The sequence below is a fragment of the Nomia melanderi genome, chromosome 1 (genome assembly GCF_051020985.1).
Source record: "Nomia melanderi isolate GNS246 chromosome 1, iyNomMela1, whole genome shotgun sequence".
Classification (NCBI taxonomy): Eukaryota; Metazoa; Arthropoda; class Insecta; order Hymenoptera; family Halictidae; genus Nomia; species Nomia melanderi.
Window position 1 is genome coordinate 18,876,661 of NC_134999.1, and position 27,998 is coordinate 18,904,658.

Below are 27,998 nucleotides of genomic sequence, written 5' to 3' on the forward strand. Positions count from 1 at the left end.
CCAGAACAAACAGAAACTTCGGAACCCGCCGGCGAACCAGCAACAAAACTCCAGCGAAAAAGCATAATTACCCAATCGACTAATTAAATAACTAATCCCGTTACTCCATTCTGAAAGCCACGTATCAGTGCACGCTCCGCGGAACTTGACGAATTCATCCCCCTTGCTCGACACTCAAAAATGAACCGACTCTAAACAAACTAAAACACCGAAAGGAAAAAGCGAATAAAAGAAAAAAAGAGTGCACAACTATCAGATAATTCTTGTGGAACAACACCAGCCCGAGCTACCTCAACTTTTCGCAGATTGCGAGTGGCTGTGACTCGGTCAAACGGCGAGGGGGATCGATACACGGCCGTGTGCACGCGCGCGCGAATAAATATGCCCGGTCGCGTGCGTACAAATTTTAATTATGAATCGGCAATTGAATCCCGTTGAACGGCTGTAGAGAGGGAACTCGTCCTTTCTCTCTCTCTCTCTCTCTCCCTCTCTCTTTCTCGTTCTCTTTCCCTCCCACGTCCCCCTTCCACGGATGAGTTATCGGCTAATTTTCTTTCGCTGCTGAAAGATCGTAAAATTTATCTGACGGCCCGGTCTTTGTATGGTGGCCATCGACTCGCTTTACGCGGTAACTACGAAAGTGTGCTTAGCGTCGCGATCATTATTCGGATTGAAGTACATTTACAGGGACGCGGCCGCGTGAGAACGAGCGTTTGCGAGCCCACAAATACGCGCGCAGCGACGTTCATTGTCAGCGAAGCACCTGTCCCGCTCGGTTCGTTGGATTTGACTCGAGCTGTAGGTGTATGAGCGGTCGCTCGCGCGCATGACACACACCACCACCACTGCCGCCACCGTACCACCACCGCTGCTCCTGTTACCACCACCAGTCCACTAGATACCCATACAACTGACGAAGAATACGAGGAGCGGAGAGACGGGTCGTGAAGAAAGAGAGAGACATGTAAACACGCCGAGTATGCGACACAATGTAACGAAATATCCTATGCACGGCCGATTACCGGCTGAATTAATGAGTGGGGAAACAATACAGCGCGTTCTATAATTCGCGCAGCGATACGACCGCTAAATAATTCCTCGATTTCGATGCGAATCGAACGGTACATTCGGGTTTAATCGGTGAATTTCTGTCGCCGCCTTTTCTGCCAGTTTTGTTTTCATCCGGCCGGTCGCCGTCGATAAGATAGCGGAACACAAGGTTTTTATTTCTCCGCGGGACACCCGGTACGTAAGGAGATAATAATTACGAGTTTTTATTTATTTATTTAGTTTCCGTTTTTTTTTTCTTTTTTTAGATTGATGGACGCGCAGATAGGAATGGAGGGCGAATATATGAATAAATGTATCGGCCGGGGGAAAACTGTACATTGTGGTCGAACGGTTGTGAAATTCGTTTGAAATTATCGTATCTAGAGTTACCGGTTATTTTGCACGGAAACTTTTTACTGTTATTGTGCCTCTCCGCGTGCTGAATAAATTACTAAAAATTCAGTTCAATTGCATCAGCGTATATACACGGGCAATCCGCTTAATTTCAATCTTCTTTGTTCGTAAATGGCTTCGAGTTGTTGGTTATATTAGGTTAACATGGCTTCGAGTGCGGAACATTAATAATTACGCGAGGGGAATTCGCGTATCCGTGCAGCCTCGTCGAATGTCGTACGCGCGCGCGGCAATAAATAATCCGCTATTTTTAATATTCCCGTTAATACTTTAATTGCGACGCCGGTACGAGCATTATTAAATGTAATATTCATTTTCAAGGAAATGGAAAGTCCGCGACGTTTCGCAAACGCTCGTCCTTGCGCTACGACACCTCCGCCATTTTGAGCGCGCAAAAGGAACAGAAAAAGATGTTTCGGATTAAAGCGACGCGGCGGTTCGTACGAGATATCGCGAAAAAGAAATGAATAAATTATTCATTGGGAAAACCGAGCAAACGTTCTACGGTCATCGATGGCCAAATGGAAAATATAAATAACTTTTTACACGCGACGCGTTATACGTCCTGGTCAAATTAATTGAGCGATAAACAGAGAAAAAAGAAACGAGTCGATTACGTAGTCGCCGAGGAATATTTGCAAAATTACTAATTCCGGAGATAGAATCGGCGAACCAGATGGAGGATCGAGTTAATAAGATTTTAAAAAAAAACACCAGAGGGAAAGGAGGAAAGGGGAAAAGGGTAAAAGAAAGCAGAAAGAAGGAAACGGAGAAGACGAAACGCATCATACACGCTGCGAACGGTTCTCCTTCGCGTGTAGCAGTGTACAACGTCGGGCTAGCCTCGAAACAAATTATAATTACAAATCAAGAGCGGGGAGCCCGCTGCCCGGTTTCCCCGGGCGAGAGAAAAATTACGTTCGCCATGAATTTTTATGGCGTTTTGATACGCGCGCCAAGTTGAAACGTGTCCGCGGGAAAAATTTATTAACGATCCCCTAATGAGTAAAGAAACAACGGGCTCCGGTGAATCACGAGATAATTATCTACGCAGAGACACTTACGGCCAGTGTTTTTATCGGCGCTATATTTGCGGTCGATTCGTTGTCTCGTTCGCTAAACAAGGGTAGAACGAGAAAAAGAATGGAGTGGGAAGAGAAAGAGAGAGAGACAGAGAGACAGAAAGAGAGAAGGAGAGAGACAGAGGGAAAAGGAGAGAACAAGAGAGAATCAAGAACAACGACGAGCGAAATATTATATTACATAAATCCCCGGGGCGAAAATGATTGTCGTGAGAAGCATTTTTGTTGTGTCGTTTGCGTGTGCTCACGTACAATGGCAAACACACAGGCTCTCTGTAGTTCGCTCGCACGCACGTACACAGCGGCCACGTATACGTGCACAGTGCCGCGCGAGCGCGTTCATAGTGCACGAAGGCAACGAAGTTATCGACGACGTGAATTACAGGTTCGCTCGACTAAATTCCAAGTTTAATCTCTTTAGAGACGTCGTATACGCCGCCGTAGTTTGTGTAACATTGAAATCCTTAAACGTAAATATTGCGACGCGCGAGTGAGTGGTGGTTTCTCGATGTTCCGCGGCGGCGTGACGCAATTCCTGCGCGCGAATGCAAAAATAGATCTTTTTATTGGAAGCTAACAATTTTCGAATGTGACTTAAGCGCGCGGAATTTCGAAATTGGACACAGTCTCGCGGGGACAAGCTTTCCTTTGGTCTACTCGCGAATATAGACGGGGTGGAGCATTGAAAATTTACATTAAAATTTATTCGCGAACCGTTCTTACACGGAACGGTAATTGAGATAAAGGTTGTTCGCTGTCGAGTGTTGAAACCACGTTTAATAAAAATTACAATTCATGTATTTTAATATTAAATAACTTCAACATATTTTCTCGTGCAACAACGAGATATTGAAATTAATTCTACACCTTCTTCATTGATATTGAAATATCAATGAAGAATAAGCTGCGAATTACATTTAAATATGATTTCTTATTTCACCTTGAAACTTTCCTGTCTCCTCCCCTCCAAAAAAAACGCGAAGGAATTAGATGAAATATGGAGTAATTTGTCGAGGATCTCTTCTGTAAATATGAATTAAATCGTTGTACGTGTAAACACGTAATATGTTGCAAGTAAATTTCTGCGGCACTGTTAAATGACTCACCCAGTATAGGTACACAATGAGTACAAGGGAAGAAAGACGTATACGTACGAACACAACGAGATATTCTTGATGGGAAACGAGCCGAGAGAGCCCCGTGGAAATTACAGCCAAGGTAATATAAATGTTTTGTTATTTTTTACGAGCCGCTTGAATCGCGCGCACGCTAGTAGGTACGTCGCGTCCGTGTATATTCGCTCGCGCGAACGCAACTACGTGCGCGCTCGCAAGGACGGAGCATTATTTTAATCGCTGTCCACGTATTATTTAATCCGATGCGCGGAATTAATAAATAGCGGGCAACAATGCTGCATTGTTTACACCGTTCGCTTTTGCTTGGATAAATTATGGAATTTCCGAACGGTCGTCGGTTTCAATTCAATTAAATTATATCGATTGCGCGCGGTCCGGTGTAATTAATACGTTTGCGCACTGTTTCGTTGAACGTGCATTATTCGAATTGCGAAACGATGGGAACGTTCCGGGGGAATTCGAAAATCTACGAAACTACTATTTTCATTAAATATCAGTTCCATTAAAATGTCCAACAACCGTGTGTGTGTGTTATTCGAGGGGAATGCTTGTGAAATGATTGTTTAAATAATAAACAATGTGCCCGGTGATAATATGTGAATAATATATTACTCCGTTTCGTGTTATTTCGAAATAATTTCGCGTTAACGTATTTGAAAGAGTAAATGGTTTTTCGCGAAATGATTGTATTTCCCAGCGGTATACAACAATATTGTATTCCGTTTTATATTTTACAGTCGCGCAAACGTTTCCACAAATAATATCTCGAATAGTTTCTCGTTCTGTTATGTCAACATTGTCAACTGCACACAGAGAGACCCAGTCATGTATTATTCAAGGGTAAATACATAAACACTTTGACTCATCACTTTGTGGTGAGGTTATCTGATATCTGATTGAATGAATTAGCTCAACTAAAAAGTTATTCGCGAAATGTTTGCAATTTACTTCGAATAAAATATTATTTCGGATCGCGCATGACATCGAACCGAACGATCCGGTTTAATAATCACGATTATCAAACGGATAACGAATTTCATAAATCCCACGTAAATGAAAAGAAGAAACAAGATGAAATCGGTATAATGAAGTTTTCATTTCATTTGAAACCCGATGGAATCGCTAACGCGCAAAACAAATTTCCCTTGAATTCCACTCCGCCGTGAATCACCGTACAAAAATCTGCGCTCGCGCGAACGTCCTGCGGGTCATCGTAAAAAAAAAGAAAAAACGGGGGAAAATGAAAAAAAATGAAAAAAAAAAGAAAGATACATAATAATAAAACCGTCCCCGTACAAGAGAGCGTTCAATGTTGCATAATAGAATTTTCACCGTGCCTCACTTATCATACTCCAAATAGCTTCGCCTCGTATAAATATATAATTTTATTACGTCATGGACGCTCTCGGGCGCACAGGGTCGCGAAAGGGGGTTGGGGAATTTTCGTTGGCGCACTGATTATTATTGCATCTGCCAGTAGCATTTCTTGCAGTTTATATTTCCCGTTCCGACTGCAAGGACGGGGAGAGAGACTTCACCGACGGTGGGAGAAAGAGAAAGAATGAAAGAAAAAAAGGGAAAAAAAGAAGAGAGAAAGAAAGAAAGAAAGAAAACAAGAGAAAAAAAGATGAAAGAAAAAGAAAGACAGCGAGACGGAGAGACAGGGGAAGAAAGTAAAAAAAAAGAGAGAGCGAGAGAGAGCGAGGGAGGAAAACGAAGAAGAAATTTCTAAGAACGTTAAATAGCTCGTTGGAAAAGCGCACTTTATTCGAAAAGCCAGAGAGAGAATATTTTAAGTCACCGTTCCTGCCTGCTGCTGCTGCTGCTAGTAGTAGTAGTAGTAGTAGTAGTGGTAGTAGTGTGGTGCTCGTGGTGGTGGTGGTGGTGGTGGCGGTGGTGGTGGTGGTGTGGTGGTGTGGTGGTGGTGGTAGTGGTGGTGGTTGGTGGTGGTGGTGGCAGTGGTGGTGGTATGGTGGTGGTGGTAGTGATGGGTGGGGGATGGTGGCGGCGAGGGTGGCGGGTTGGGAGGGCACAAAGGCGACGAAAAACTGCACGAGTTTGTTGTTTCCTCGTTACGAGAAAAAGACAATAGAGAGCGCTCCGCGCTCTCGCGTATTATGTACTCTGACGAGTTACGATAACAAAAATGACGCTCACCGCTCTCCTCGGGCTCTGATACAATAATTACCAGCCGTGACTCGCGACCCCGCATTATCGATTTAATTCTCAAATGTATACTTTCAATTCGTCCGCTGAAAGACAGACCGGGCGAGAGAGAAAGAGATTGGGGGAGGGAGGGAGGCAGCAGCAGCAGCACCAGCACCAGCAGCACCAGCAGCGAGAGAGAGCGAGAGAGAGCGAGAGAGAGAGAGAAAGAGCCAGTGTGGAGTGGGGGGTGGTGGATGTAGAGCGACCGGTGGTGGGGATGTAGGAGAATAATATTATTAAATATACTCCCGATCAATCCAATTATTGCTCCATTTCGAGCATCGAATAAATAATTCTATCTGAAAGCTACACGAACAAATGGCGGCGGCTAGAAACGAGGATAAAAAGAGGGAAAAAGAAAACCGATAATAAAAGTTGTGCCTGGAAACATTTTCTACCGACCCGTAACATTCTTTCCGACGAACACTCTTAAATGTATAGTGTATGTATAGTGTATGTATAGTGTATGTATTATGTATGTATACGTGAATATAAATATATATATACATATATATATATATATATATATATATATATTTTTATATACATTTATATATATTTATATATTTATATACACTTATATATTTATATACATATATATATATATATATATATATTTTTTTTTTATGTATATATGTGTATATATTTTTTTCCTTCTTTTCTTTCGTCAGAGGAGAAGAGCCTTGACGCAAAAAGCACGCTCTTAAAATTTCCTTTAAACAAGACGACGTTCCATTTATCCGTCCGCCGTATGTACCATAATATTTCATCCTAATAATAACGGAAGCACTTATCGATTCGAACTCTTGTGGACGCGTGCACGGAACACAGTGCTGTTGTGTGTTATTCCCTTCGATTCTCCTTTACGCCATTCCATTTAGACCACAATAACATGCTTTCGAGGGGGACGGAGGGAGAAAGCAAAAGGAAAGACGAAGAAAGAGAAAGAAAAAGTAACGGAGGGAAAAAGAAATAAGAGAGGACGAGGCGTCGAGAGTGAGAGAGAGAGAGAAAACAATTCAAAAATGAAATTTCATCGAAAAATGGAACGGTCGAATGACCGCGGGACCGCACGGGTGGGGATAATAAAAAAAAATGTAATTTCTCATTAAATCGTCGTTAGGACAATGCGAGTCGAGGTGGCTGTGTTAAATCGGGTTAAGGCACATCTATAAATACCTCACTAACTGAGAATGAGAGAACACGAAGGAGAAACAGAGAGAAAGAGAGAGAGAGAGAAAGAGAGACAGCAAAAGAGAGACACGATGGGGGAAGAACGAGACAGAGGGAGAACGAGTATGCCGGAGAGAAAGAGAAAGACGCACGGTAGAGAGGGAGCGAGAAGAAGACACAAAGTGTGCTTTGGCAGAAGCACGAGAAAGAGAGAAAGAACAAATATACGGGAAGACGAAGGCGGGAGCGAGAGGTAGCGAGCGAGATATGTAAACGGGAGAAAGAGTAAGCAAGCATACGAACTGTCGGGACGGACGAGGACAGAAACACGTTGCCGTAGTGGGAGAAACCATGGTGTACCGAAGGGAAGGACGGGAAAGAGGCAGGTGGAGTGGGGAGAAGAAACGTGCGAGAGAAAGATAGATAAAAGCAGAGTCACAAAGTTGACAGAGAGACATGAAAATGAAACAGAGGAAACGTTGGCAAGAGGGGCGGGGGACGGAACGGAGGAGGGGGAGAATGGGGTGGCGGTGGTAGTAGTAATCAGTCCGTCTAATAGTGTGGGCACATCGAAGAGATATATACACACAATTGCATTCGTTGCCAGATGTCTAACTACACGGATCGTCTCCCCTCCACTGGCTACCCCTACCCCCACTCATCAGCACGCTGTCACTTCTGCATTACGGACGAGTAGCGAGGAGAACACGAGTCGAGGTAAATTCGTATAGGATGAACGAGCGAAGGGGGATGAAAAAGCGGCGCGTAACGCGTTATCTTAAAACCCGGCACATCGAGGCGACGCACTCACTTCCCGTTTATTTATTTGTTTCATCGGTGGCCAACGGTCGGCGAACAATCCACGGGGGGAGGTGGGGGGGGGGCGGCGAAAAAAAATAGTTTTTTTTTTCCTGTGCACACCGCGCGGTACAAGTTTCTATGTAAAATATCACTCACCTCTATCTTTTCCATTTCTTTGCTGCACGGCTGTCACTCACTATTCCCACAGTCATCTAGGATCCTTTGGCACACACACACTGACGGCACATAGCGCGGATAGAACACGGTCTACACACGAGCGCGGTGTGCGTGTATCGAAACGATATAGGTTTGACGCGCGCGGACCAGCGACTCACGGTGCGGCGCACGCCGCTGTCCCATCAAGACTACTTTGTATTTACTCTAATTATGTGACGTCACGGATACACTGCTCGCCCCACCACTAGCCGCCGGAGGCGGCCGACCGTTGACGAGCGCGCTCGACCGATCCCGAGCCCGAGCGGGCAACGCGCATGGCGCAGCGATCCAGTCACCTGTCGTCTCTCCTCGTTCTCGTTGAACCCTCGGCGCAGTAACACCGTGGCTCGCTCGTGATTTCCTTCATCCTCCGGCTCCTTTTACCGATCACTCCTCCAGTTGGCTCTCGTGGATCGTGTCGAACGTTTCATTCGCCTCGATCTCGCTTACAGTCGCTCGGTTCGCTGTGAATACCAAACAGACTCTTATTAGGATTGGATACCTCTCAATCGCGTTACTGATTTTTGTTGTGGTCTAACCTTAATACCCTGTGCAACGTTTGTGACGACGGTTCAGTTCGTGAAAATGGTCTTTCGCGTTAATTCTAGTTACCGAGAGGAATGATTGGTGACAGTGCATCGCTTGGATTAATTTTCAATTGCGATCGAGTTACGTGATCGGCATGAACGTCGGATGGTTATCGTATCGTGCGGACTTATCAAGATCGTGATGAACTTGGTCGTCCTAGCCGTCAGGCACAACAGTGCTTGCGGCCCTGCTGATGGAACGGTATATTTGTGACCGCTGACAGTTCGGAGTATCGTGAAATCGAGGATGCGAAAGGCGCCAGTGAAGAAACGGAATGCTTTTGTGGTTAATTCGAGTGTTAGGATGCGTCACGCGGCCAGCGACGTTTGCGACACGTTCTTGGCGCACTGGTGCCTGCTTCGCGAATCACACTTGGTTGTGTCTCTATTAATTTCATGAAATAAACATTGTGCGTATGTACGTGGATGGTTTAATTGTAACTGTTAAAAGGGATATGATTAAATGAACCTCTGGAGTGTCGATTAAATGATCAGATTTAAATCGTAGGATAAATGAACTGAATTTTTAAAAAACAGATGGACACACGTTTGTAACGAAAGGGGATGTTAAGCTTGTGCTGGATGGACCATGTCGATAAGTGAGAGAGCAATAAATGACACCGTCGTTAAAAAATCGTATTGGTTTGTTTCATTTATTACCCAAAGCTCTTTTCCAGTTTCCAGTTTTTCACAAAACTAACGTCGCCCAACATCTGCTCGTCGCCGGTCTTTTTTCTTTAGTTTTTTTCCTTTTCAAACAATACAAATTACACGAATCCGACGCCTGCTCGCGGAGGCGGCCACGCTGCGCCCTCCGAACGCTGTGTTTTCTCGCGTGTTAACCTTAATTTCCATATCGTCCCGTTCAATTTACGTGCTCGCAATGCTTTCGCGAATAAATTTCTCTCTTCGGCATTTTTTTTCCTTTGTATCTCTTCTCGCTCTTTTTCCTCTCTTTTTTCAATGTTTCGTAACTTTCATTCGTCGTAGGACTGAGGTTTAAGTGTTGCTCCAGAGAAAGTTTTTTTTTTTCTTTTTTTTGTTTTGTTTTGTTGCGGTTAAAGGCAACGTGCACGAGGAAATAGGAAGGATATATTTATGTATATATATGTATATGTATATCATATATATTTACAATAAGCGTTAGAAGAAGTGTGTTGTTTAGGTGTCAAACAGACGGATCGTAGGCCTATCTCGCGAGACATTGACTCACACAGCGCTAGGATTAGCGATCTAGATGCAGGTTGGTATAAATTTAATTGTAATTATTTCGTTGTTGTTGTTGCTATTCTCGCCGTCCATTTTTTCCCCATTACTTGTTTTCTTTTCTCGTTTTTTTTTCTTGTTTTTGGTTGTTTTCGATTGGACACTTTTCTCGACTTTTCCGTTAGAACAATGTAACGAGAGGAAAGAGAAAACGCTGAAGGAAGCGTGTACCGGAATAAAAGACGCGGATAACCATCAATTACCATTTCCCTTTTTTTTCGCGAGTTAGAAAAAACGATTCAACGCTCGAGAAATTAAGTGCCTGAAGCAAACTCATCGCAGCGTATTGTGCGAATAAATTAGATTCGTACGATCGATGCAGAGACAATGAAAAAAAAAAAAAGAAAAACGAGTTCAAGTGGTAAACACGACGGATGGTACCTCTCTATTTTCATTGAACGTCACGCGATAAGAAAATATTTTTAAATATTCGAGATTTATCGGTTCCGATTTTCTCCTAGTTTTTATTTCTTTTCTTTTCTTCTGTTTTTTCTTCTTCGATTGTTTCTGCACAGCGAATCGCACGAGCCGGAGGTTAAAGACTTGAAAAATTGAGAGGAAAGCGAAGCTGCGCGTAATTCCAAATCGATCTATTTTAACCTGTGTAAACGGAGGGAGACAGATGTCGCTGGGCCATTACGAGAAACCGTTTTGTGCGGATTATGCGCGATATTATGAATCGTCGAGAATCATTTGGTATCCGAACGATCGGCTTTTATCGCGACCGTATTGTCGAGGAGAAGAATAAAATCTAGACTTCTTTACCTTTATTTTCGAAGGACGACCAATTGATAGGATGAAAAAGACGGGCCCATTGTCTTGCGAACTTTGAAACTTAACCAACAAGTTAATGAACATATTCGGCGTAGAGAAATTTCCAATGGGACGATTCCAAATTGAAAACACCGCGATTCCCGATTGTTGTAACACAATTAACCGACGTGACACGGTATATAACGGTTTTATCACGCTCGGAATGCTAATTGACACAGCACGATCGAAGAGCCGACACGAACAGCAAGCCGCGCGCGCGAATTCTAAAAAATCGTGGGGGGAAGCGGCCGCGACGTCACCGCACCGCTATCTAGTTTAGGATGCAGGAACTAAGACGAATTTTTCTCGCGCGCAAGAAACCCGTCGTTTAGGGTAACGAGATTTCACGTGTGCTCGCAAGGAAAGTCGTCCAACTCGAACATTCCGATTTCAATGAAATTTCGTGCAATTTTGTAACGTGTCGAAATATTTAAGAAAAAAATTATTATCTTCGAATATAACATTCGAAAAATCTAATTCTTTTCCACTTTGATAAAATAACTGAGATGAGCGACCGATTCTTGTCAATCTTTTAAGTCGGTAAGTTGGTTTCATATTCTATTGTTTAGAAATTGATTTCATTGTTTTAAAGTGATTTCAATGAGTAAAAAAAAAGTATTTCCTATTTAGTTCATGACGCGTTGTGATATAAAATTACATCAAAGTCAAAATTTTCTAGTTAGGCGACTTCCATCTTGCTTATGTAGAATTGCCAGCGTCCGTTCGTTTCGGATTCGTTCGATCGAGGGAACTCGCGTTTCTCGTAACGGCCGCCGCGTGAATTCCATTCGAGCTTATGCACGGACATAAGAAAAGTGTACGAGTTTACCGCGGAACCTGGCTCGGCTACGATTACGATTACTGTGACGGCCAGACATGGCGAAACGCGTTCGACGGGGACATTACACTGATCTTTCTTGTTCTTCGACGCTTAACAGTTTCTCACAATCATTTATCCTAATCCGTTGCAAGTTTAATCATGCCGAATCAGAGTCACGAATACGAATCATGGGATTTGATCGCACCACGAACACGATCGGGGTCGCTGCGCGCGCGACCCCGCGGTGCGCGTCTACGTTTTAATCATCAACGTTATTGGTTCGCCGGTTAAGTAACTTTAGAGGTAAGTAAAACCGTACGGAATATCCATTTGTGAAACATAGTGGTCACGGGGTATCGCCGGCAAGAATGCTCGCGCCAGTAAACGAATTGATTGTTCTCAAGGTTTGTGCACAAACCGGAAGTAACGGAAACTAGTGAAAATGAACACAAGGTAACTTTACTAGCGACGATCGGGCACGTCCACGAGGTGTACAATTATTCTTGCCGGTATGCCCTGTAATTGAACGTATTCATTTTTATCCGTTAAAAATCGAAATCCGTTGATCCTCTAAACGGGACAATGACGATTAACATCGATTACCGCGTGTCCCATTAACGGCTCTAGAGACTTTTTGCCTAGAAGAAAACCATGGGAGGGCCGCGATCTGGTTTCTAGATAGAAGATCCGAACTTGAAGTCCGGTTCTATCGAAAAAAGGGAAAAGAAAGTTGCTAGTCCAGGTCGCGACTTCCTCCGCACGAATTTTGGTACTTGCAACCAGAGTGGGGAAAATATCACAGCTGGCCCCCGGAACTGTCGAAAATCGAAAATAAAGGAGGGGCCTTGGAGGAACCGCACGGTCGTCCCGGCCACGGGCCTCCGGATTCCTCTATTCTGTTTCGTGCGGTGTCGACGAGTCGCGTCTATGAAACATAGAAAAAACGTTACAAACAATAGCTACCAGCTAAAGTCCCTAGAAACGATGATCCGCGAGGGACGACCGGGACCGGGCCGACCGGGCCTCCCGTTTGCGCGCGGTATGTTCATATTTATACACGTACATTCTGTAACTAATAATAATATTAATCGTCTGAATCGTTCCTATTAATATTATTATCATTTGGCTCGCACGCTGGACCGAACGCTGTGACGGTAAAACTGGGAAAGAAAAGAGAAAATAAGACACGTCGCTCGATCTTTCGTCGTCGATTCTCTGCATAAGAACACAGGTTTTTTCACGGTTGTTTCCTTATTTTTCTTGTTGTTGTTGTTGTTTCTTTTTTCTTACACCGATTAAGAATCGTGTTCGGTTAAGAAAAGCTGGAATTTGGAATTCCCTAAGGTCGCAGAAGCATTGAGGAAAGTCACGAACGAATTGTGTACTCGTGTAAGTACGTGTTGTCTCTTTCTTGTGTACGTGTTTCTGTGTATTTTCTTTCGTTTCTGTTTTTCGTGAACGCTTGGGTGCTAACTCCGAGCGCAACTTTCTTCAGCGCTCAGCCGTGTAATCGAAAATACCGTACGCGTTTGAAGCTTCGAGCGTCGAAGCGCCTGCCCCAGCCTCATAAGTCAGCACGCTTTAAATTCAATTACGGTCGAGCGCACGGGCACAGCAATTTTACTTCTACTTATATATTAAGGAAAGCGTGTCGAGGTCGCACGAGGCTTCGGAATTTTTTTTGTTCATCTTTTTGTTCGAAACGCTACTTTATACAAGGGGATTACAATCACAGATCGATTCACCGCGCAAATCTTCCGAGCGATCGCGGTGTTCGCTCTATCACTCACTCTCACTCTTTCTCTCTCTCCCTGTTGCTCTCTCGTTTTCTCTCTCTTTCACTCTCTTTCTCTCTCTCTCTCTCTCTCTCTCTCTCTCTCTCTCTCTCTCTCTCTCTCTCTCTCTCTCTCTCTCTCTCCTTCTCTCTCTTTCTCTCTGCCTCTCGCTCTCTTTCTCTCTCGCGTTTGCTCTCTCTCTTTCTCTCCCTTCCTTTCTCTCTCTCTCTTTCAGCTCGTGATAGGATTCGATTGAACACGAACGCCTTTGTAATTCAAAGTCTATCTGTTGGATTTTGGTCGCTAAGAAACTAACGTTACGAGCCACGGACGACGGGTGACGTCCGTCGTTTCGTCCCATTCATTGTGCAACGGGGGAGGGGGATAACCGAATATCCGTACGGTAACTTGTACTCGGTCCCGTGAACAATGGCGTGTTCACGTTTAAAATTTGATAAAAACACAGTACCGTTCGCGGACCACCGAGTTGCAACGATCAACTCGACAGCGAAACGAGCTGTCCCGCCTACGGACGACCGATCGACGCCCCGAGTTAACCCCGTCGACCATGCAACGAAGATATACGATCATGATAAATGCAACGCTAAACATCTGAAACAACGAACCCACCAAATGCAACAGGAAGATACCGGACCCGGTACGTTTGGATAGACTTTGAAATCATCTAACCTTGGCAACCCAAAAAGGATACAATATAGCTGATTCCTGAGACCCTCACGACATTCTCCGAAACAGTCTGATATGAGGAACCGTACGCAGAATCGTACGCGTTAATCGTACGCGAATTGAAGCCTCGCACGAACGCGGTGCCGTTAATGTCGTTTTAAGTTTCTTAAAATAATTTCTTTTGTTTTTTTTTTCTTTTTGTCTCTGTCTACCGTCGCACCGATCGCTCGGGGCGGTCTCTTCCCCGACGTGCCAAAGAGACGCCTCCTTAGGACACATCATCGATCAACCGTGGAAAATTACATCTATCTCGACTGATTTTACTTTCAATTTGTTCTCATCGGGTCGAGCCGCTTACAAAAGCTACCGGTTATCGTCTAAAACGAGGGCGCTGAATCAATTCTCATTTTTTTTACTCTCTCTCGCTCTTTCTCTCTCTCTCGCTCTCTCTCTCGCTCTCTCTCTCTCTCGCTCTCTCTTGTGAATCTAAAAACGATGCTCGTCGAGTGTTTGGTTCCGATTGTTCGTCGATACGATGCGCGTATATTACTAAATGGTTTGATCGATGAATATATATACTATACTTCGCGCGAGGCAGGTCCTGTTAGCTCCGTGAGGGAGAGCGAACCCCGAGCAAGCTGCGCGACTTAAATCGTGGACCATTTATCGATTAATCGAACGTATATTTCATTATTCCGCGTTTGCATCGTCCGTTCCTCCATCGTCTTGATCGCCGCCGCCGTCGTTCGCCGTCCCATCGACGTTGACCTCTGACTGTACCTCATTTGTCGCCTCTTCAGCTTCTTCAGCAGTTTCTTCAACTACTTTATCAAGCACTTCGGTCACTTCTATTCGTCCCTCGGACTCCTCTTCGCCTTTATCTTCCTCCTCTGGCTTTTCATTTCGATCCTCTTCAGGTTCTTCGACGATCCCCTCGATGTTCTCCTCTTCCGCCAGATTGCCATCATCACATTCTTCCACGATTTCCTCGTGGATCGAGACTTCGTCGTGCTGGAAAGCGTTCACCACCTTCTGCTCAATGGTGAGCTGCCTAACCGCGTTCTCTAGGTTGTCCTTAAAGTAGCCGCTCGATTCGTTCTCCGGGTCCTGCCACGTAGACGGCGTGAACGTCATCCGAACCGTTTGGTACAGCTTCACGAAGCCCAGCTTCTTGTACAGGCTCTGGCTAGCTTCGTTCTCCGGACGTATCACTACGAAAGGCTGGTAGCCCCTCTCGGCTACTCGTTTCGTCAGGTACCTGGAATTTCGTGATCACGAACTTAGAGTCTCTAACCCTTCAAGATTCAGCGTTTAAGGGATGAGCCTCGAAGCTTCCAGGACTCGAGCTTATCGCAACGCTACTATCACTACTCCAGTTCTAAAGTACTCTAAACGACAAATTAATTCAGTTGGATCTACCTCGTTAGCTATAATCGAAAAAGAAAGACATCTACCTTGCTAATTTCGTTCCATATCCCTTCCTCCGGTATTGCGGCTTAGTCTGCATGGAGAACATAGCTCCGTAATAAGACTGCACCATCCAGGCGGCCAAGCAATCCTTGACAAACACTCCGGCCGCCGGAAGTGAGCCGATCAGCCGCAGGAAGATCTCATGGCATTCCATATCGTTCGCTGGATACAACTCGTGGATAGCCTCCGCGTGTTCGGCCTTCAACGGAAGAACCTGGACATCGGGATCCGATTCCTCTTCCGGGTCCAGCTTCTCGTCGAGCTCCTCGGTGTTCTGGCATACGAACACGTCGCCCACCACCCTTTCGATGGTCCCGGTGTCCTCGTAGAGGCGTTCCAGCTCCTCGGCGATGTCGTGGTGTACGAAATTGATGTAAAGCGGCTTCGACCAGTCGATCAGAACGTCCTCGTCCCTGAGCAGCTTGAGCAGCTCCAGCCGGTCGTTGGGACAAAAGACGCCCACGCTCTCGTACAGCAAACCGTGGGGCTGAAAGTGGATCCGAGTAACCAAGTTAGAGGAAAGATCGGTCCCGGGACGAGGGGCGGAAGTTGAGAAAGGCTCCGCCGGCGGAGCCGCATGAATTATTTATTCCGAGACTTTGTCGTTTAACGTCAACGGTTTGTTCCATTGATTCTGGTGTGGGGTTCCTAGCGGAGCTGTTACTTCCAAGACGCCCGGGTACACGAAACTATTCAGACTTGACGTCTATTATTTCTGAAACGTAACTCACGTTTTCGTAATGAATACTAAAACACTGAAACAACTATTTTAAACTGGATGTCTTTATCTTTGTACAAAATTATTGGCAGGCCTACATGCTTTGGCAATAAGCTGGTCCGCTTTGAACTATCTTATTAGACACCTAGCCGCAATATCTCGTGCGTAACCCGGTTAATTTTGTTTCATACGGGTATCCCATTGGTTCTAGCTCTAGCTCCTGGAGACACGGTTGTCCCGGTATCCTTCGCGCGGGCTTCGAATTAATTCCCCGGCTATGCACGCGTATCGAGGGCGACCGCGCGCTTGTCAAACGTTCTGCGTCATAATTTCTCGCGGCGTCGGCGATAAATCCCGGCCGGGAAATGTCAAGGTTCGCGACGCCTTTCTGATTTATAAAACGCCGGGTTCGTCCCGCGGATAGGACACGCGAGGGGAAACACGGTCGAATCGACGAATCGCTGCCGCGGTAATTAACTAAAGAGCATGAACGAGGAATCAACTCGGATTAGAGGAGTCAGGAGCGAGGACAGGACGCTAACTGGCAAGCCCGTGGAAACAAAAGATTGGCCGGTGGCCAGGCAAGGATGTGGGCCAACTTTTCCGCACCCCCGCAGCGATGCCGTCCGAAATGAATTCGCGGGACGCACGCGAGCATGCAATTTTCCCGAATTCACCCGTGACTTTGTACTCCCGAAAACTTCGAGGAATCACGATCAAACGTTTTCTTGATATTCCTACGGTCCCCGTAAATCGATCACGAGATTTTCGTAATACTTTCGAAACTGGGAATCGTCATCGCTGAGCAGCGGACACGGGAAAGCGAAAGATTACGCGTGTACATCGATGTATCGTTCTCTGGAATTCACCAGGGGGTTTAAGCGCGTGCATTATGCCGCGGCGCCGCAGGGTGCTATCGATTGCGGTCTCCAGTAATCTGAAAAGTATAGAGGACTGATTTGATACTTACCGACAACGTCATGCCGGGGAAATGCAGACAGATCGCATCTTCGGGCCAGCCGTGCGCCACGTAGAAGTGGAAGTCCCATACCTTGTCCCGCGTGTACGTCAGCAAAGTTTGATGGAACTGCGCGGAGAAACAGATAGGGTCAAACCGATGCGTCTCGCAGGCCGACGAAGTGCGAAGTTTATTTCCCTCTCTAAACACGTCGCGCCGGACCCGATAAACGAGTTACGGGTAGTTACGGGGTTGCACGAGAATCATCGGCGGTCAGGGGTTGGACAGAGGGAAGCTAAGGCGAGTCGAGCACGACAGGTAATCCTTTTGTAGCGGAGCGTTCACGGGGCAATGGTTGCGCGATGCGAAACGGCTGGGTATCTTTTCATCTTCGCGGAAGAATTAGAAGAGCCTACCGGGGGGCAGGGTAGTTAAAGGGATGGTTCCCTTTCACGCTGCTGGCGCTCGCGCCCGCGCGCGCGCGAGTTGACTGGAGCTAGTGTCTGAAATGAAAGGGTAGATATTTACGAGGAAGCTGCAGGATAAAGAGGAACCTAGCCGAGGGCGACGCTCCAGACGCCGGGATCTTAAAATAACTACCACGTGCTACCTCTGATACCCTTGTATATAAAGTGTCCTCGTCCCGTTCCGCGGAAATCTCCATATTTTCTGCCGCCGGAGGAAAGAGGGGAACAGGTTTTCACTCGTATCTCTTTCCAAGCTCTTTCTTCCTGTATTCAAATATTTTCGCATTAGGGATCGTTCTACATTTCCAGTCGGACAATACCGTAGACGGAGGAAGACACCTGTTCCGGATCAGAAGAGCCGGCTCCACTGGCCCGGAATGATCGCCTGAAGCTCGTAAACGCGAGCATCAATCGCGGACACACGCGCGGCGGCCGTAATTTACGTGGCAACAGGCACGAGCTACTAACTCGGTAACAACCTGCTGGTTGAAAGTAAGTAAATAATCGACTGTGGAAGCTGTTGCGGAACGCGAATACCCTGTCCTAGATTTTATGTAACGGCTGCACCGTTCGGAATACCACCGTGTCATATCATGCGACAAACACATAGCGTCCTAACGATTTTCCGTGCTATACGGGAGAAAGAGCGTGCACCTGGGAAACGAGCGGAATTTTCGTAAAAGGAGGAGATGTTTCCTGGCTGCGATATATTGGAGGCCTGGGTGATGGACGGTGCATCTTGGCCTAGAAAGATCGAAGCGTAACTGCGATCGAGGTAGCAATATCTGGAACTGGCTCGAGCCTGGAATGGCTCGGGCCACAGTAAATTTAAGTAGCAATTTAGTAATATCGTGAGTTCGGATGTTATTGCAAGGAAACTCGCTGCAAGATTGCGTATACAGTATACCCTAAAACTTTCAATGGGGCACTTCATCTATCGAATGTCTAAATCAGTGATTTTAAACGTATCTTGCATCGTCATCCCCTTTTTTGTGCCAAGGTATTTTTAAAGTCCACATGCTCGCTCTCTTTTAAAACTTATTATACTGTTTCGTAAGAATGAAACTGTTCAACATAAACAACAATTGACTACCACTACAATCATCGAAAATATGCACACGCGTATAAAACTGGAGTATCAGTGAAGCAAAATATAAAAGAAAAATTAAAGAACAGTTAAGATTTAAGTACCACTACCTTGGCCTTTAACGCCCCTCTGAACGCTCCGAACGCCCACCGGCGGGCGGTACCGCCCACGTTGAGAATCACTGGTCTAAACCTCGCTTTTAGACCGCTTTAACGTCTTTTTTTAGGTTAACTCGAACCTAACCTAAACTTAATCCAGACATAATAATCCGCCATCTAGGTCACGCAGTGCCGCCATGTTCTTCTATTTTCTCCGATAATGATAACAGTAAAAATCTATACCGCGCGCAAAATTATAAAAACTGTAAAACGGAGGATAAAAGGAGGAACGTTTCAGCTCGCGAAGCATTACGTGCAATGGGATTTCACGCTTTTTGGCAGGGTTTTTATTAAATCAGATCCAGTCCTGAATCTCCGCGGACGAACTTATACGCGGGCAAGCATCACGCTGACACGAGTAACGGCCCCGTATTTCATATACGTACGTTTCTAACGGAAGATCGACGGCGCGAGTGGATTCTGCCTCGGAAGAACGGAGGAGTCCGTTGTTTTCGAAACAAACGGCGGCGTAATAAAATGTTTCGCATGCGGCCCGCGGTATGTGTAACCGGTTACGGATTTACATATCGCCGGCAAGCGATCTCGAAAAGGCGGCGAGGAAACCGGCGATGCAAATGGGAAAGCCGCACGAATTGTCTCAATTTATTTGGTGTCTTTGTAGCGAAAAGGGATCGTTTCGCGAGCGAGCGTGCGTGCGCACGCGCGCGCGCACACACACCAAATTAATTTCAAAGGGGAAAGTCGGCTCGCAATATCGATGCGGAATACGAAAACTTCGGCGATCGGAGGCGCGCCGGAGGTAGACTACGCACACCCTTCCGCGCGATATTTGTACCCGGGGTGAAAGTTAATTTCATATCGAGCCGGTCGCTTGTTTACCGCGTGAGCATTAGGACCGGCCCGTTTCATTAAACGATCCCGTTTCCGCGCGCACAAGAAAACGCAAGTTCGTCGTATCTTGAAAGAAAATAATCTAGCTTAAAGCAAAGTAGCTTCTGCAAATCGGTTTAACATTGCAACCACCGGTTACCTCAAAATGACCCATTTCCTTAGATTTCTTCTCTTCCAACTATCGTCAGAATACAGATGCTTTCGCAAGGAGTTAGTAAGTAGACGCGACACACGCAAGCTGGAATATAAAGTAACTTGAATGTGATAAATTCAGGTTACAACGAAACAATCAATTTGACTGGTCAGTGGTTCTAACGTTAATTGGATCAAGCTCAACGGTTTCGCACGGCTGTTCCCGAGCGAAAAGTCATGCAACCTAATTCGCCCGGTTTTAAGGTTAATATTAGAACTGCACGTGAACCCGATCCAGCTGCGGATAAACGAGCGACTTCATTATTTTCAATATTATAAACGTGTTTCACTTTAATTGAGCGGTGACTCGTCGTTGCCGCTGCTGCTGCTGCTGCTGCTGTTGCAGCTTGCACGCCTCGCGACTCTTTTCTTTTACGAGAATTAAAAGTGAAAAAGAAGAAGCTTTATGCCTCAACGAGCCACCGCGCATAAAGGGACGGACAGAATGGAGGGCGTGTTCCATCGGGAACGGAGGAACAGGCAAGGGACGTTGGACGAAGACACACGCGATCCTGAAAGTGCTTCATCAAAGCTTCTCGAATCATTATCGAGCTTCAGCCAGCGGCAGCTCGTTAAGTATCCTCGGCAGCGACGTGCAGGCGTGCAGGAAGGCATCGATTCAAATGCGGATTCGAAAAACCGACATGGCATCACGTGTGCGCGTCTGGACACGGCCTTGACCCTGACTCCTTGCCGGCTACACACTGGGCTTTATATGCCGGGATAAACGGTGCAGGCTGTATGCGCAATCATTTCGTGCTGGTCAGACATTACTGGCTGTGCTGTGGGTAGGCAACAGCGAAATTGGAACGACCGGGGGAATTCCGGCTCGATGAAAGGAAAAAGTTCCGATTGCGTCTAGGTTCGCCGGGGGAACTGCGTGATTTCTCTCTCCCTCTCTCTCTCTCTTGCTTTTTTCTTTTTTTAATGAAACGCATTGCGAAATGCGGGATGCGGTACTTAGGAACAAAGCCTCGAACGCCAGCCGCAGAGCTGCTTCTAAATGGAAATATTAAACAGTTGTCCGCGACAACTGTGCTCCGACAAGAGACTTTGGAATTTCATAAACAATTCAGTTCATAATTGACTACTTATCTGTTCACCGTGAATGCCAGCTGCGAAGCTACTTTAAAGTTGAAATATTGAATAGCGTTAGGAAATTGTGTTCCGAGGCGAAACTTCGGAACTTGATAAACGCTTGGATTGAAAGTTTACTAATTATGTAACACCAACGCTCAATCTTTAAAATAAACGTATGTTATCGAAATACATAGCACTACGATTACGACGAATTCGGAATTCTTTTCTTCTCTAGAGAAAAGTAGCTACGATGAACAGCGATCGGCAAGGCAAGGGATAGAAGATCGCGACGATTCCTTCTGGCTATTGCAGGCAATCGAATTGCAGTATCGAATTCCAGTGGACTGGATCTCTGCGACAATACCGCCGGCGCGAGATTACGAGACCGACGTCGAGCTGTGATCACGGAAACGCGACCCTGGCCTTGACTCCGGTACACCTTGCACATCGGTACCGGAATCAAGGTGGCGTGGCCGGCAGTCGTAACACCGGCAGTCCCACCTCCTGCCGCCGACGAGCAGGAAACAAAGCTCTTTTAGATCGATAACTCTCCGGGTCGAGAGTGAAAGGCAAAAGAGAGAGATAAATGGATGCCAGCAGAGTCCGACTGCAATCGGTTTCGCGCCACTTTCTACTTGGATTGTGAATCCAAATGAATGAATGTCCGGCCGTGGGTCTTACATAGTAACTTATCGGCGAGGCATTCGCGTCCGTTGGATCCTCCCATAAATTCCTATCGATTTCTACGCGGATGGTCAGACGAACGTTAAAAAACGCATTTAAATATCCGCATTTCATCGATAGTCTCATATATTCTGTGCCTTCCTTATGATACCAATATTGATACAATGGATTCTTAGGAACTACGTGCACTTTGGTCGAAAAGTATAATTAGAAAGTTTCAGTTTGCCATCGCCACTTTAGATTATTTTTCTAAAACAAATGTGAGTGGTTGCTTAACGATCCTGTTGAAATTTTCCAGCTCGTTGAGAAACAGCGTCGCGTACGACTGTAATCTACGGGTTAAGGTAAAGTTCTACCCGCGATTAAGAGGGTATCGACGGATCAACGGGGAAATCGTAGAATATTACCCGTTGCATTCGAGTCGGTGTTCCGAGTTATCGATCGCCGAGTTGCAGAACCGGCGTGGAGCGATACCGAAATCATAATGGCACCGTCGTCCACCGCAGTTATTGCCGTTACGCAACCGGCAGCCTTTGATGCGTGAAATTTCAGCAATGACACATCGCTACCTGTGCAATACCTTTCGAAATAGCCGTCGGTATTATCGAGTGCCGCGCGTCCTATTAAACGCCGCCGCGCCGCGACGACGTTGCAAAACAATGGGACCGAGAGTCCCATGGAATGGACGGCGCGGGGAAATAAAGGAAAACGAGGGGAAAAACGAGAAATAATAAAAGAGACCCGTCGGATTCGTGTTAATGGCGCGAGCCAGGTCGTCGACGTAACGCGCGGCTTGTTTACAAGATAATTTTAACGGCGAGATAAAAAGACCGGTAGAAAAGGACAGGCAAGAGTCACCGGGCAAATCTTTTTGCATCGATGTTAAATGAATCGTGATGAAGAGGTAGGCGAGAGAGGTTTATTGCGACTTTCTCTCTCGTAAACATGCTCGGTGACCGATTATCGCGCGCCGGTTCCTTGTGTGCGTGTGTGTGTGTGTCATTTGCGTTAACAGGTGTCCGTCACGGTGGCTATATCGTGTACGGCCGCGGTGATTTTCGTCGCGTGGAAAGGTTCGAGGCTTCGTTCGCCGGGGCAGCACGCGTGGGCGGCTGTGTCGGACAGCGGCGGACCGTGATCGATAATTAGACCGAAGTGCCGCGAGATAAACACGACGCTGTAATATTGTTATCGGCCCACTGTAAACCGAGCACGGCGCGGTGGAGATAGAAACCGGCCGGAAAACTGGCTGCCGTAGTTTCTCCGGAATGGAGGCCGTAGCTATTCGGCGCGCGATATAGGCTATCGGGTTAACGTCGCATTGTATCGCGGCACAATCGAACCAGTTACCGGAGGAACATCGTGGATGAACGAGGACCGTTTTGATGGCTGATAGGAAAATCCATCTATACGACTAGCTCTGTTTTGTAGACAGCTTTCAGCGGATTAGTTATTCATCGCGTTGACGTGGGTTGCTTAGATTAAAGCTGTAACACCCTTGCTTAGCAACTGCTGTATTTAGCTCGTGCCTTAGGCTGCAGGCAGGTCCGTAGTGTTGTATACTATTTGTTTAGGATTATTAAATGTGTAATAATGGCGATGATTACGTTATTTAATAATAGCTGACAGCGTGTATTAAGTCTTATTAAATTGATGTAATATTCTATGGATACGAAGATGTAGAGAATTTCGAATTCATGAATTTCAATTGTTCCTAGTTCGATGTGTACATACATAGATCATCGTCACGCGATCCCTGACTCTCGCTTGCAGTGCTGCAGGATAGCGGATGGCCGCGAGGGAAGCCTATAGTCGGGGGAACATTCGAGAGGCAGAGCCATCTGCGAATTGTCTTGGGCAATGACTTGGGACAATAACGGCGCCGAGCCGAGGGGTATAGAAGAATGCTGCACACCGTAGATTAAACATTTACCTTTTAACACCGAGTGAGGCTCATTATCAAGATTCCAAATAGGAATTAATCGATATCATTCGCTGCTCTTGGCAAGCCATTAACTATGAAATAGCAGTGATCAACGCAGCTGCGGAGGGAATTATAAAATATAAAGGCAACGCTATATTGGAGCTAGTACAGTGACTACGTATTAAAGAGGGACTCGGTAATTTTCCAGAAAATAATAGCCTCGAAGGAAGTTATTGAATCATGCAACTCGAGAAGGTGTTAAGAAAGCAGTCCACAGACGATTATCGAACGATTGAAAGTGACACGTTGGCAAACAAACGCGATCCTAGTTTAAGCCAGGCCAGCTTTACAACATTCTTAAACAGAAATATTAACCCTACCGCTTCTTCTCCTTTAGAAAGGAAATTCTCTCTAAAGCCAGTTGCCATGTCGACAAATGGACTCCGCGAAACGAACAATAAAGGAACGTCCAACGAAGTTACAGACACAAAGAACTCGCTTGACCTACAACCCGATAACATTCGAATGGCGGAATTAATCGACCCGACGTGCTAATAACTCGAACATCGGTGCTACTGTGTTGCCAAGCGGCGATAGAAAACATTCGACGGTGAAACGCGGGCTGAGAAGCGAGCATCGGTGCTCCGGTGGCACGTCGATCGTCGTTAAAATAAACACCCACGTGTTCCTCGCCGCGGAACGCCGGTGAAAGCGATAAAAAGCATCAGCTGTTACACGCATCGTTGCACGGCGGCGAGCGGCGTGTCGTAACGGCCGGGACGCTTCGCGATCGCGTAATCGGTGCACAAACGCGAGGGGCACACACCTGACCCGCCCGTCTGATCGGCAAAGGGGTTCGCAGTTCGGCTGGAAACGGCTCGGCCGACTGTGCGTCGAAAAAAAGTGCATCGCGACGGCGTTGTTCTCGTCGGGGCTTTTACGACGGTACGTGCGAACATCGGCGGAGGCCGGCATCCGGCCGCTGCGAAACGGCGTTTACCAGCTGCGACCTTGACACTAACCTAGCGCAACGGCCGACACTTAGACCGGGTTGCGGCGGAAATACTGCGCGAGGATCGCTTCCTCCTCCCCGGCAGTAATCTTATATCGTCGATGCGCGGCCTCGTCCCACGGGGACACTGCCGCGATATCGCGACACCCTCGATTCGTTCGCTCCCCGTTTCACGAAACTTTTCTAACGAGAGAGAAGTCGCCTTCGTCAGATCGTTTCAAGGTTTCTGTATCTTGCACGTAGCGGAAGGTAGACTGGCATAGGTCTTGGTTATTTCGGGAACATTTCTTAGGGGGAATGATTCCGAATAGGCTGAACATCCCCCTGTTCGACGAAAGGTCTATGAAATAAAGTTTGACGAAGGTGAGATAGAAGAACCGTGTGGAAAGTTGTTATCGTTAGGACTTTGCAAAGGTGATTTTTTTATTGACTATAGAACGCTGTTGGAATTATTCTTTGAACAATCTATTAACACTTTAATTGCTCTCGTAAAGTGTTTAAAGTCTGCTCTAATGCACGGCTTCTTTCAACCCCCTGTTAAATGTCAACGAAAGGTTGGATTGATTTTTCTGAAAATCTTAAATCTCTCACCTTTAAACTTTAACGGCGAAAACTACAGTACCTAGCTATACCGGCCTGGAATCCTTTATACGGAGAACCTCGCGTGTTGCTAACTGGTGTTTACCTCTCTTCGGTTTTTTTACTGCGGATCACCGGGAAACATGCTGCACGCGTTGTACAGTACTTAGCGACCTAACGCCTCTAGCCTTTAGCTGCAGAAACTACGATGATTTTCGTCGGACGCCCGAAGGCGTTATTCGCGGTGAAAGGGTTGAAAAAGGAGAAGAGCAAGGAGTAAGGCAACGATTTCAAAGTCTGACGCGTTGCGGCGTGTTATCGAATGGAACGTGAGGTATCTTCAAGGCCTCGGGCTCCAGGTCGATGATTTAGAGGTAGCAGTCAGCGGACAGGTGTTGTCTTTTGTACCTACGTATTAAATTCTTCCCACCGGGGTTGATCGCGTCGCGGTGGATAATTGAAGAACCTTAACCCAGAGCGACATTGTTCCCGATTCGATCGTGGATCCGCGTTGTTATCGTGAGATCCCCGGATCCCGGTCGTTCTTGTCGAAGACCGAGGTGTCGTTCAAGCCTTGATTCAACGGCGCGTTCTCAGCGCAACGAGAAGATAATATGGGCCATCTGATTAGGATTCCCGCATCGATCGCGCCCGGATTATTATTAGCCGAAAGAAAGGATCGAGCAGGGGCGAAATTGGGGATCGCTCGCAGTCGGGGTGAGCTAATTTGCACGTGTAACGAGAAGCGAGTCGGGATTCACCGTGGCGCGCGCGCGATGATCGATCGATCCGCGATTGAAACGCGCGTTAATTAGAAGACACGACGCGACCGGCCGGAGAGAGCACACGGATCAAGGAAATTTCGGTGAATCCCGGCAGCGCGTTGCCCGTAGGATGCATTAAAGGGGCTGGACGGGACCGCTGGCCCGCGAGAATGAAAGTACGAACGCACCTTTAAGGATTCAGGCAAGTAGTCGGCGAGGAAGTCCAAGAGTCGAGGCAACTCCTCCTCGGCGAGCAGACGAAAGTTCCGGCCTCGATCCATCGCCTCGGGGCACTCCATGCTGAAACTAATTACCGAGAGATCATTGTGTGAGTGGCACGAACTTTCGAACCCCGGCTCGGCCTCTCCGCCTCCCATAAAACACGTGACTGTGCCCGCGCCGCGCCGCGCCGGCCCCGCGAACTCGTCCGCCGCGGAATTGCTTTTTCTCCCCCGTTGATTTTCGAAAAGAAAGAGCCGCGATACGGTGAAAAAAGGAATAATAAAATCATCCCCCGTGCCGCCCACCTCACCCCTAAAAAAAACCGTGCACGGGACGAGCACACGGTCCCCCCTGTTCCGTGGACGGACGCTCGATTCGTTTGAACGCAGTTGTAAACAGTCGGGCTAACCCCGGTCGGAAGGGAATGAATCGATCCGTAGCACCGCGGAACGGTGTCCCGAGGAACAGGACGAGCGCGCGAGGAAGGCTAGCCGGCCTATCATTAAGCGTCATTAAAAGAACACGTTCCGGGGTACGTGCAACGGGGCCAACGTTCCCGCTACAGTGGCGGTTGCATAATTCCGGGCCACACTTTGAACTTTAAGAAGCGAAGTTCCTCGCCGTCACGAGACACGTCAAGCAGCCAGCCAGTTCTCCGCAACCCTCAAGGTCTGACTTTGACTTATCGCGTGAAACGCAGCGCGCACCGTGCCCGGCCAGACTTCTATCCATCATCGTTCGCGTTAATCGGTTCGACCTTCGGCAACGGGGAAACCGAGCGCAGCCCGCGTCTGCCACGGGCTGATAAATGAATATTAATTGAACGGACGCGCGGGAAACGCGTACCTGCGGCCGCGGTCTCGTAAGAATTTCGCGTCCGCTGGCCGGACTATCGTCGATATCGCGGAGTATAGTTAATAGGATCTTAGGCGCCGACCGCGTTACAGTTTCCGCGAAGTTTCCGCGGAATAGGGGTCGAGCGATCAAACGGTGCGCGGCGCTGGACACTTGGAGGCACTGGCTCAAGGATGCACGAGGACCTCGCGGCAGCGGAAAGCTCGATGGGAGATTTCGGTGCCGAAGACCGTGAAACATGGATCGGCGATATAGAAGGCTCAACAGAGGTAGTAATGAAATAAAGAAACCCTCGTGATTCGCTAACACGATGAACGACATGATACGTGGGCTTATGCGCCGTTTGATCCGTATGTATCGCGCTGAAAGCAATCGCCGGATTAGCGTCGCGGCGCAAGGTTCGGGGAATTACGAAACCGTTCAGGGTTCGAGGATAGACGGACGTGGAACAATTGCCGATCACAGCATCCCCGTCGCCAATATCGAGCCTTTTATCGACGAGTAGCGCGCGGCTGCCTCGGTGCAGAAGGGAATAGTGTCGCACACCGGTGTCACGGTAACGTCATAACAGAAGAAGCACTACGTGTCGAGGCGAGGGACGCACGATAAACAAGCCAGCTAGGAGAAACGGGTATCAACGGCAGGCGAGATTATTCCGCGGACGAACGGCGTCCAGACCGCGAACTCGCGATTCCCGTGAACTGAATCGCTGAATCGATTTACCTGAACGAGCGGCTGTCTTTGATCCTTCACTCGGAGATATCGGTGGAGAAACGGTTGTCACGATCAACGGACTGCCGAATCGTCGAAGGGAACGAGAATTAACGCGCGGCACGAGATCAGCCGTGGTTTAGAATGGTTGCGGGCTGTCGCCAAGGGGTAGTTCCAACGGAGGCACCCGCCCTCGCCGCCCCCTGAACCCGCACTGCCGCCCCTGGGCCACCGTTA

General features: G+C 47.1%; 2 protein-coding genes across 5 annotated transcripts in view; both read right to left on the reverse strand.

Annotated features, from left to right (window-relative positions):
• LOC116432657 (uncharacterized) overlaps positions 1–9,244 on the reverse strand; it is a 318,841-nt gene extending 309,597 nt beyond the window's left edge. For all 4 annotated transcript variants that reach the window (XM_076367985.1, XM_076367981.1, XM_076367980.1 and 1 more), the window contains exon 1: positions 8,021–9,244. In XM_076367985.1, the coding sequence (XP_076224100.1) occupies positions 8,021–8,035 (15 nt within the window). In that variant the 5' untranslated portion in view covers positions 8,036–9,244. The remainder of the gene's footprint in view (positions 1–8,020) is intronic.
• A 57-nt stretch (positions 9,245–9,301) lies between these two features.
• LOC116433723 (uncharacterized) lies at positions 9,302–27,992 on the reverse strand. Its single transcript, XM_031992130.2, has 5 exons — positions 27,774–27,992; positions 26,162–26,279; positions 17,187–17,303; positions 15,483–15,985; positions 9,302–15,286 (listed from the first exon to the last, which is right to left on the reverse strand). Exons 2-5 carry the CDS (start codon positions 26,270–26,272, stop codon positions 14,719–14,721), a joined length of 1,299 nt encoding a protein of 432 aa, XP_031847990.1. The 5' UTR covers positions 26,273–26,279; positions 27,774–27,992; the 3' UTR covers positions 9,302–14,718.
• Positions 27,993–27,998: the final 6 nt, after the last annotated feature.